At 40.1% G+C, this 11695-nt stretch overlaps 1 protein-coding gene across 1 annotated transcript in view; it reads right to left on the bottom strand.

Moving 5' to 3' along the window:
* The window catches only part of atrnl1b (attractin-like 1b), an 843599-nt gene that overhangs the window by 664072 nt on the left and 167832 nt on the right, over positions 1-11695 (bottom strand). Inside the window, exons 11-12 of the mRNA XM_048609206.1 lie at positions 9346-9478; positions 8244-8425 (exon numbers count right to left, since the gene is read on the bottom strand). Coding sequence (XP_048465163.1) covers positions 8244-8425; positions 9346-9478 — 315 coding nt within the window. The remainder of the gene's footprint in view (positions 1-8243; positions 8426-9345; positions 9479-11695) is intronic.

Raw genomic sequence — 11695 nt, 5'->3', positions numbered from 1 at the left:
TGATTTGGTCAATTATGGGCCAGTGTTTTGTTTAGCTATTCTGCTCGGCTCTTGAAGCTGCTCAACAATGAATTTTCTTCCAGAGGTGTTTTTCCTTCTTCAGCTGCTTCTGGTGGCATTTGATGGAGATAAAGGAATGGATAAATTGGTCATCTGTCCAGCAGTTATCTGCACTGATCACTGCTTTGGTCATGGTAATAATTACTTCTGGTCTCAGGACTGAATGATGACTTGGTCAATTATGTGCCAGTGTTTTGATTACGAATGTCTTCAAGAAGTCTTGAACTTGTCATTTTGGTGGAACGGTGTGTTAATGATGATCAGCTGGTATTCCTCACATTTGGTGAACAGGAGTTGAGTCCTGTCGATCCTGGCGTTGAAGTTTCCACGGAGGATCATTTTATCTTCCTTGAGCATTTTGGTGTGTATGGTATCTAGGGTGGAGTTGAAGCTTTTGTTGGACTAATTTGTGACATCAAGGTTTGGGAACACAGACTTACAACCATTGCTAGCTGGTTCTTGGCAAGTAGCAGATGGGGAGTCATGAGGCAATCGCTGATGCCAACAAGGAACTCAGAGTCAACAGACAAATTTGTTCTTGATGACGAATCAGATTCCACTTATCCGAGGTTGATCCTCAGGTTTTCCTCTCCAGAAGGTGTAACCACCATCTTCTTCACTCAGTTGCCCTTTTCCTGCTCTTCAAGTCTCCTGCAAGGCTGCAATACCCACGCTGAAGTACCCGAGTTCATGGGCATCAAGGACAGTTCTTCGTTGTGGATGATGTTTTGTTCTTCACCTGAGAGAGTTCACACTTTCCAGGTTCCGAGATTGACATTGATTTTCCGACCACAAGTAGATCAGCCTGCTTTATGCAGTTTTCCAGCCAGGTTGGCGTCTGAAGAGACCATTTTTAGGGCCCTTTTCTAGCCTTTTCGCCATGAGGGGAGAAGAACGGATCCTGAAAGGGCTATTCAGCCATGAAGAAAGCTGTCAAAATACAGTGCCTATTCTAAGAGTTAAAAAACTGAGTCAAACTCCATTGCTTACATGCAATCAAAAGATGGCGACATCCATGCATCGCGACCTTGTCCCCATCATTCTTGCCATTCGCCACAGGGCATGTGTATTTATGCGTTATGGGAGAGTGGTGCGCGCATTAGTGCGCGCATGCATGTCTCACTTTCTGTATGTGTGGGGATCAGTGTCTGTCATGGCAAGGAAACCTCTGACTGGATAGATGCATAAATAGAAAAGGTATGGAGGTTTATGGGCCAGGAGTAGGCATGTGGGACTAGTTTAGTTTGGGATTATGTTCAGCCTGGGCTGGTTGGACTGAAGGGTCTGTTTCGTGCTGAATGACTGTGGCTCTACGACTGGAGACCGCCCTACAACTGCAGCTTTCATCTGCTGTCAGAGCCAATCATATCATATACAAATATCTTCAGACTGGATCGTGGTTTCCAAACTTGTTATGGATTCAGCTTTATCTGGTTCTTTCCCTCCAATCTTACCACCATGGATCACCCGACCAAGAGTTGATAACTTTTTCTTTCAAAAATATACTTTCTTCATAAGGAATATCTTTGTTGTAGCAGCCCATGACTAAGTTGACAAGACGGCCACTTGGGATTTTTTGGCGTACACAGGATGGCCAAAAGGATTTGACAGTTACGTACAACAAATGCTCACAGCTATACTTATAATCTCAATACAGATATATTAAATAAGACGAGAATCTCCATAGGAAGAAACATTAGGGAAGTTAATCAGATTTCTGAAACCAGGCAGCTCTACAGTTATCAGAGATGGTAGGAACTGCAGATGCTGGTGAATCCGAACAACAAGGTGCAGGGCTGGATGAACACAGCAGGCCAAGCAGCATCATAGGAGCAGAGATGCTGACGTTTCGGGCCTAGACCCTTCATCAGAAAAGGGGGAGGGGAAGGGGGTTCTGAAATAAATAGGGAGAGAGTGGGAGGCGGATAGAAGATGGATAGAGGAGAGGATAGATGGACAGGAAACAAACAGGTCGAAGAGGCGGGGATGGGGCCAGTAAAGGTGAGTGTAGGTGGGGAGTTAGGGAGAGGATAGGTCAGTCCAGGGAGGACGGACAGGTCAAGGGGGCGGGATGAGGTTAGTCGGTAGGAGATGGAGGTGCGGCTTGAGGTGGGAGGAGGGGATAGGTGGGAGGAAGAACAGGTTAGGGAGGCAGGGACGAGCTGGACTGGTTTTGGGATGCGGTAGGGGGAGGGGAGATTTTGAAACTTGTGAAATCCACGTTGATACCATTGGGCTGCAGGGTTCCCAAGCGGAATATGAGTTGTTGTTCCTGCAACCTTCGGGTGCAGTTATAAGCATTTTACTGAGGAACATTTTTGTAACGCCTGACTTAGCCACAGTCCCAAGTTTGTTATTTAGTAAAAAGTGCAAGGAAAAGTCTGATCCTACAGTATTTCGATCTGTTTAGGTAACCGTAGAATTAGAAGGGCAAATGATAAATTAGTGTGAAAAGGTTAGAGGCCCAATGCATCATTAGGGAAGATAAAGTAATAAAATGGTGTAAACACAACCTTCAAAAAAGCCATTAGCCAGTTTGTAAAAACAGGTCATGACTGAGAGAGATAAACAATGAAACTTAAGTGCAGACATAGATAATCTGAACAAATTCTTACATCCAAAGACAGGGTAAAACATCACACAACACCAGGTTATAGTCCAACAGGTTTATTTGAAGATACAAGCTTTCAGAGTCTCCCTCCTTCTTCAGGTCTCAGTGAGAGAGGTGGCGTCAGGCAGAGAATTTATAAGCAAAAGATCAAAGAGTCATAGAGCTGATGTGATTGTGTTGAACAAACCTAAGATGGCTGTTAAATCTTTAATCAGTTAGAAAGTATTAATATGCAAATTTCAGAATTTCTTTCAAGTCACTGCTCCAAGATAACTAAAGGTTTAATTAGTTCCCTCAGCATACCAGAGGTGACATCCTGGTTCAGACCATGCATTTAAGGTGGAGGCCTTGTTTAGAATCTGGCAATGTGTTAACTTGGAGTCAGACTGGTTTATTTCCAAAGTAGGAATTTATAAAATGCCACACCGACTGTCTACCAATTGTGTGGTTTTTGAACAAAATAGAATGCATCCAAATTAAAATTCTGCAAATGTATATTCACCCTATAGATTTGTGTGTGTGAGTGAGACAGAGTTGGTGTGTGAGAGTGTGTGTGTACACGCGTGCACACACATGTATAGCGTGGTGGGGTCACCTATGTTGTGACACGAACCCAAGATCCCAGTTCAGCCGTTCTCATGGGTACCAAGCTTGGCTATCAGCCTCTGGTCAGCAACTCTGAGTTGTTGTATATCCCGAAGTCTGCCTTGGAGGTCGTTTACCCGAAGATCTGAGCGTATGATATAGGCAATGTTGGCTGAGTCACATGAGTATCTGCCATGCACGTGGTGGGTGGTGGTAGCATCCATGTCGATGATCTGACATGTCTTGCAGAGGTAGCCATGACAGGGTTGTATAGTGTTGTGGTCGATGTTGTCCAGAAGGCTTGGTAGTTTGCTGCAAACAATGGTCAGTTTAAGGTTTGGTGGTTGTTTGAAGGCGAGAAATGGAGGCATAGGGAAGATCTTGGCGAGATGCTAATTATCATTGACAATGTGTTGAAGGTTGCGAAGAGCATGGCGTAATTTTTCCGCTCCCGGGAAGTACTGGACGCTGAAGGGCCGCAGCAAAAAACTCTAATGACCACCTCAGAAGACAGATACGGGATACGACTGACAGGGTACCCTTCGTCGTCCAGTACTTCCTGGGAGCGGAGAAACTACGCCTTGTTCTTCGCAGCCTTCAAAACATTATCAATGACAATTAGCATCTCACCAAGATCTTCCCTACGCCTCCACTTCTCGCCTTCAAACAACCACCAAACCTACTCGGCCTTCAGGACAACATCGACCACAACATTATACACCCTGTCATGACTACCTCTGCAAGACATGTCAGATCATCGACATGGATGCGACCACCACATGTGGGAACACCACCCACCACATGCATGGCAGATACTCATGTGACTCAGCCAACATTGCCTATCTCATACGCTGCAGGTAAGGATGCCCTGAGGCATGGTATATTGGCGAAACCATGCAGACGCTATGACAATGGATGAATGGACACCGTGTAACAATCACCAGACATGAATGTTCCCTCCGAGTGGGGAACACTTCAGTTGTCAAGGACATTCGGCCTCAGATCTTCGGGGAAACAATCCCCAAGGCAGACTTCGGGATACACAACAATGCAGAGGTGCCAAGCAGAGCTGACAGCCAAGTTCGGTACCCATGAGAACGGCCTCAATCAGGATCTTGGGGCTCATGTCGCACTACAGGTGACCTCACCCACACACACACACACACACACACACACACACACACACACATACAAACACACTCACATAGACCCTCTCTCAAGCGCGCATGCACGTGCACACACACTGACTCAGCCTCTCTCTTTCTCTCTCACACACACACACACAGATCTATGGGCTGAATCTGTATTTGTAGATACATTCTATTTTATTCAAAAACCATACAATTGTTAGACAGTCACTGTGGCATTTTATAAATTTCTACTTTGGAAATAAAACCAGTCTGACTCCAAGTTAATACATAGCCAGATTCTAAACAAGGCCTCCACCTAAAATGCATTGCCTGACCAGGATGTCACCTCTGGTACGCTGAGGGAATTGATAAACCTTTAGTTAACTTGGAGCAGTGATTTGAACGAAATTCTGAAATTTGCATGTTAATACTTTCTATCTGATTAAAGATTTAACAGTCATCTTAGGTTTTTTCAACACATTCGCATCAGTTGTATGACCCTTTGATCTTTTGCTTATAAATTCTGCGCCTGATGCCACCTGTCTCACTGAGACCTGAAGGAGGAGGAAGACTCTGAAAGCTTGTATCTTCAAATAAACCTGTTGGACTGTAACCTGGTGTCATGTGATTTTTTAACCTTGTTCTCCCCAATCCAACGCCGGCACCTCCACATCATTACATCTAAAGATCAAGGGAAGAGCAACAAAGGCATATTACAAAATAAAGAATGAAGATGTGGCTGTCCCCGAGCTGTTTGTGGAATCTGAACAAGCTTTATTTAATGGCTTGGTAGAGTTGTAAAGTGATTGCATTTCACCCTCATCAGGGGAGTTCAAACAGATGCTTTTTATTAAGAAAAGATCATTAATAATGGAAACTGTTCAGAGTGAACATAGTAAAATTTTACTTAAACACGAAACTTCAGTTTAAAATCCACTTACACATGTAAATAGCAGGGATCGTAAACTGCAGTTGTAAGTCAGAGGGACTGTTGTTTGATCTCTCAGGCTAATGAGAGAGTTGTTCACAATTTTTCAGCTGTGTCACAGTAACCTTACATTAGAACTGATTTCAAACACTTCATAACAATTAGTAGAAATTAATATTCTTATCTGCCATACGAAAGTAGTACAGAATTCGGAAGCCATTTTAGTGAAAAGCAACTATTTAGGTTATTGGTGAAAAATGCATTACAGCTGGCAAATTTCTGGGAAGGAATAAAACTATCAGATGCATTCGAAGATCCCAAAGACAGATACTGGAGTTATCTCATAAATATCATGAAATTATGGTAGGACGTAGGACTATCCATAGATGGCTGTCCATCATTGATTGTGTGTTTACTGGATTGAATGTATAGATTAGGGGATTGTGGCTAACAATGACATCAATGTTGCAAGTAATTATTCTAATACAAAGGGTATAAAAATGGTCTATTTCGCTGGGGAAGTCAGAGCTTCATTGCCCTCCAATCTGAGCTGTCTATTAAGAAGGCAACTGCGACCCACGTGAAGGCCAGATTTAGAATGGTCTCTGGTCTCTCCCACATATGTGGTAATTGAGCTCTGAATAAAGGTCACTCATACTAAGGAACACAGGATGGAAGACTCCTCTTTGATACTTCTCCCTACAACAATACACATAGTCATAAATGGTTTCGTACAGTAGCATATTAAGGAAACAAACATTGGAGTTTGGCTTTATCTAAATAAACCAAAGACATCTTTTACACACACAAGACTATATTTACATGCATTTGAGGCACTAGGAGGATCTGATAACCGAACAGACCCCCATTTAATTTCAGCCGAAAGACCTCAGACAGTGGTCTTTCCCCACTGTGCCTCAGTGGCACCTGGTGTGACAGTATTTCTCTCAGGCTCAACAGAACACTCAAGCCACCCACTGTAGCAAAATGACAATCCATAGAAAGAAAGTCCACTTTACTCAGAGGCTTACTGTGGATCTTGATATTTCGTGTGAAGTGCTGCACAGCAAGAACTGTCTGGTACAGGATATGTTGCCTAAGGTCCATTTCTTTCATATGCCTCTCTGGATGCATAGATGATGGCTTGGAGCTCAGCCTCTAAGTATGTACACAAGTATTATCTGAAAACAGCAGCTCAATATCAGAAATCACAGTTGTCTTAATTTGGGATTGGAAGCAACACAAGTTATACAGTGTCCCACTCATCCTGTAGAAAGACCACACTCCACCAAGGGCCTCAATGGATATGGGGTAGAATGCTATGATGAGAAAGATGGAGAAGAGTGTTGGTACAATGAAAGACCCCAGTTTCTGTTCGTATTGGATTTGTGGTGGATTCATTGGTGAGAACTACAACATGCATATCAGCATGCAGCAGGCAGAGGATAGTGACAAATTTCTGCAGGCAGTCTGCAAGTTTGCTAAACTACTGGTCACTGTCTCTAAATAACAGACAGGAATAATATCATAAAAAATACAATTTTAGAGTATGATAGTCACATTAATGATGAGGTTCAATGACGCTTCTTCATAAACCTATCAGGCAGATGAAAAATAAGTAAGTTCCTGAATTGTCTTGAAAACTCAAGCAATTGAACACCTGACTGTTAATGTAGATGTTGCAGATACAAGACCACTGCCTACCTGCCATTCATTTTGAATTGCAACAAAGATAGGCAAGACTAAATTCCTAAAGAGATCTCTAGGTACACTACCATGCAGGAACCAAGTCCACCACTGGGAAAACAGGAATTTGAATTAGATCTACATGCCTGGATATTAAAGTCTATGGTGTGAGTAGCTACTGACTTTGAAAATAAATCCATCTACTCCACCAAGCAAATAAGTTGAAACAGTGTGTATAACACATTCTTTTTGCATTTTATTCACATAGCAAGCTGGAGGATATTTATTTCAAGAGCATTAATATTCTATTATATAATGTGAACTACCTCTATTTCATACCAAGTGGGGTAAACTATCCTTTGAACTGTTTTAAACACACTGGAGGTATTAAATTCACTGAACTGCTTCAGTCCTAACTCCTATTTTCATCATACATTCATACAACAAATGATAATTTAGCTTCACAACTCCAAATAATAAAGTTCGCTACCAAATTTGCAGTCTTTACTTTCAGCTATGATTTCACGTGACAAAAAGAAGTCCAGCTATGCCAGATTTACAGCAGTAGATATAGATTAATTGGCTCTCATCATAAATGTTTTTTCTGCATCAATGTAGTACTGCATTGGAGAATATCATTTTTCCCCAGCCAGGTATTAAGAAATGCAATTTTAATGAGTAAAATTCACATGCCTCTATATATAAATAATATATATTTATCAGGATTGTCTTTAATTTTTAAATTGTGAAATTAAATTTTAATTTTTAAATTTTAAATAACATCCTTTAAGGCACTAATTGACAGCATCAAGTAGTTCATATAATCAAGATAGAATGGCAATAACCCATTAATTTTAAAGGAATCATATTAGACATTCTGAAGTGAAAACAGCCAAAAATATCTTAGTGTCACAACATTACGTCAGAACTTAATGCTGTGAAATAAAATATCACTGTCCACAGGCAGTTGGGTTGGAAACAGATGTGTTATAAATGATTAGCCAAAGTATTATGTGTTATAGTTCCCCATTATATACTCCAGTACATCTAAACAAACTGGATTCTGTGCTCTCAAGATGATCAACTGAAGATAGGTCTTTAAATCACATTTCGCCATGTTGGTGTCCCCAAGATACAGCAGTTTAATAACTCACTTACTATCGTTCATGTTTCGTACTGTACAATCTCCAAACATGCAAAATTGCTGAAGTTGGAATAAAAAAAACTACTTAATCTGAAATACCTGAACTGTATATTTGTGTAGCTCATCTAGAACAAATTCAACTTCTTTAGACGTGGTAAGAGAGGCAAGATTGCCACTCAGATTGTAGCAATAAAGTTTTGCGTTATCATAGTTTTCTCGACTTGTGTTGATCCGGAGGCAGACATCTCCAACATGACTCCAACCTTCTCCACAAAGATGAGCTGAAATTGTAGGAACAAACTCAGTTTTTGGACCTCTTTCAAGATCTTGAAATACAGTGATTAGGGTGAAAAAGCACAAAGAAACTATGAATTTTACGACATCTATAAACCTTTGCCATTGTGACTTTTCTCCCCTTCTAGTCTGCCCGTTTCTTCTTAAATCATCATTTTAGACAAAATTCAAAAGTTGTCTTCCACATAATTTCCCCTCCAACACATCACAAGAAGTCATTAAAATCATAACCTCCTCAAAAATCTGCTAAACTAATTAGATATTGACAGAAGTTGAGTTTAAAATAAATTAAATATGTAACTCTTTTATTCAACACTTCCACATTTAATAGTTTCGCATAAAAGTTAAGTTACTTCATCATTTTCTAAGGGCAATGCTTTTTTATTTAAACTCAAGGAATTAGTTTATTTCTCAAAACATTTTACATTTTCTAAAGTTGATGAAAGTTTGTATATCTTTAACATGCTGCCTTCTCCACAACTTTTCTGGAAAGATTACTTTATCATATGATCATCCACAATTTGAAGTATGGAAGGATCTTGACTCTGAGGCAGGAAAAGCAAATAAAACCATCAAATCTGACCCAAAAATTAGACATGATTAACATCAGCAGGCAAAAAAAAAGTCATACCTTTCACTTTTTCAGAAGATCTTTAACTAAATGGTACTGTGGTTGATAATCATATTTCATATATCGCGATGAAGGGGACAACAAATTAACAATAATTTATTACAAAAAATTTTAAGGAGCTTGAAATAATTATTTTATAGGATAAAATTTGAAATAATTAGCAGAATTGGTTATTTAGCAGCTGATAACACCAAAAGCCATATATTATTGGAATGTCGCAAGTAGAAAATGGTCCTACAGCAAAAATCATGCGCTATGGGCTGTTCAGATCTTTACCTGGCAGAGCTTGACATTCTTGGTTCCGCTCATCCCACTGACAGTTAAGCTTCATTGAACAGGTCTTGCAACTTGTAAATTTGCTACAAATGTGCATATTCCGTACACGACATTTTGTATTGTTTCTTACAGACTAGGAAAAGAAATGGTTAAAATTGCCATTGGATATTTACCAGAGTTTCGCAAAATTATTCCATAAAACATCCCATGCAACTTTTCAAGAAATATCTAACACTGATTACTGATAAATAATTGCATATATTAAAATATAATTTATTTATACACAAGTGGTTCAAATTTGAGAAAAAGATTTTAAAATGTCAGACGGAATAGATTAGATCTTTCAAAGGTCTTAATTTCAAACATCATACCATTGAAGCATAGAGAAAAGGATCGGATCAATGTATTATTGATAAAAGTGAAAGATGGCAAGGTGTTAGGCCAAGATATGGAGATTTATTTGTTTCCAGTCACTCCAAGTTGGTTAAGAGCAAAAACGTTGGTAGAGCAATGATGGCTGGCACACTAAGAGTTTGAACCTGCCGGCCACTGTTTTAGAGAATACTATCCCATAACAATTACACAGGATTTTCAGCAAAATTTCTTTTTGGAAAATAAAGGAAACTGGGAGAGTAGGGTTGTGTACAATGGAGAATTAGAAATAAACAGCCAAGTAAATTGAAAAGCCTATTGTATTAAATAGTATGCATATGTACTCAATACAATTCAGTTTAATCTTTTGGAAGTTGCCAGCAATTTCACTGAATCAGAGTAATGAAACTACTAAGCCAAAGTTACTATCAGAGTTAGAATTTTCTTTACAACTTAAGTTTATATTCGAATTTAGATATGTTGTTTCAAACAACTGTGTGTTTAAAATTGCAGGACTATCAAGACAAACGATGTGTTTGAGGGGAGGTTAGATGTGTATGCGTGAGGAAGAAGGGAAGATTTTTACAATGGTAGACTCAGTTGAGAATAAAACGAGGATAGATTTGAGTAGAACTTGAAGTATGGACAGGTTAGACTAAATGTCCTGTTTCTGTGCCATACATTCTAGGTTTGTAATTTAACTGATGTAAAGACTTTGTAAAGACAAAGCTGGTTATAGCCTACCTAAATCACATTCACTAATTTTGAACGGATGATCCATTATTACACCAACTTTTCTCTTAAAACATTTTTTATAACTTTTAAGTGTTACAATGTACACTGCTTGCCACAGAAGTTTACAGCGCCGAAGGCTTCCCAGCTCACATTTGTCAGCTTTTTTACCTCAAACAATTTCTATCTACTCTCACTATTCCAAGTCTTCCCATCACTCTGCAAATTCATCTCGTTAAAATACCTCCGACAAACACAACCACCTTCCTTTGTGCCAAGTATGACTCCAACCAGTAGAGTTTGCCACTGATATCAGTTTTGCATGGGCTTCTTGATGCCACACTTGGCCGAATGCAGCCTTGATGTCAAGGGCTGTCACTCTGAACGCACCTCTCGAATTCAGCTCTTTTGTCCATGTATGAACATTGGCTGTAACGAGGTCAAGAGCCGAGTGGCCCTGGTGGAACCCAAACTGGGTATCATTGAGCAGATTATTGCTGAGCAGATGCTGTTTGAATGTACAGTTGGTGAAACCTTCCTGCATTTCACTGATGATAGAGAGTAAGCTGATGAGATTGTAATTGGCTGGGTTGGACTAGTTCTGCTGTTTATATACAGGACATACCTGGCCAATTTTTCATATTGTCAGATTGACGCCAGTGTTGTAACTGTACTGGAACAGCTTGACTAGGGAAGCGGCAAGTTTTGAAGCAAAGGTCATCAGTATTATTGCTGGTATGCTATCAGTGCCCATAGCTTTTGCAGTATACAGTATCTCTAAATATTTCTTAATATCAAATGCAGTGAATGGAATTAGCTGAAGACTGGCATCTGTAATGCTGGGGACTACTGGCAGAGGCTGAGATGGATCATCACTTAGCACATCTAGCTGAAGGTTGCTATGAATGCTTCAGTCTTATTGTTTACACTGATGTGGTGGGCTCCTCCATCATTGAGGATGTGGATATGGATATTTGTGAAACCTCCTGCTGCAGAGATTTGTTTCATTGTCCACTACTATTCACGTCTGGATGTGGCAAGACTGTAGAGCTTAGATCGGATTGGTTAGCTCTGTCTATCACTTACTGCTTATGTAAGTAGTTCTGTTTTGGAGCCTCACCAGGCTGACATCTCATATTTAGGAATGCCGCATGGCATTGTGCATACTCCACTGAACCAGGGTTGACCACCTAGCTTGATCAAAATGATTGAGTGGGGGATATACCAAGCTACGAGGTTGCAGATT

This window comes from Rhincodon typus, chromosome 20, assembly GCF_021869965.1.
Source record: "Rhincodon typus isolate 14 chromosome 20, sRhiTyp1.1, whole genome shotgun sequence".
In the NCBI taxonomy this organism is placed as follows: Eukaryota; Metazoa; Chordata; class Chondrichthyes; order Orectolobiformes; family Rhincodontidae; genus Rhincodon; species Rhincodon typus.
This window is presented reverse-complemented; position numbering and strand designations above follow the sequence as displayed.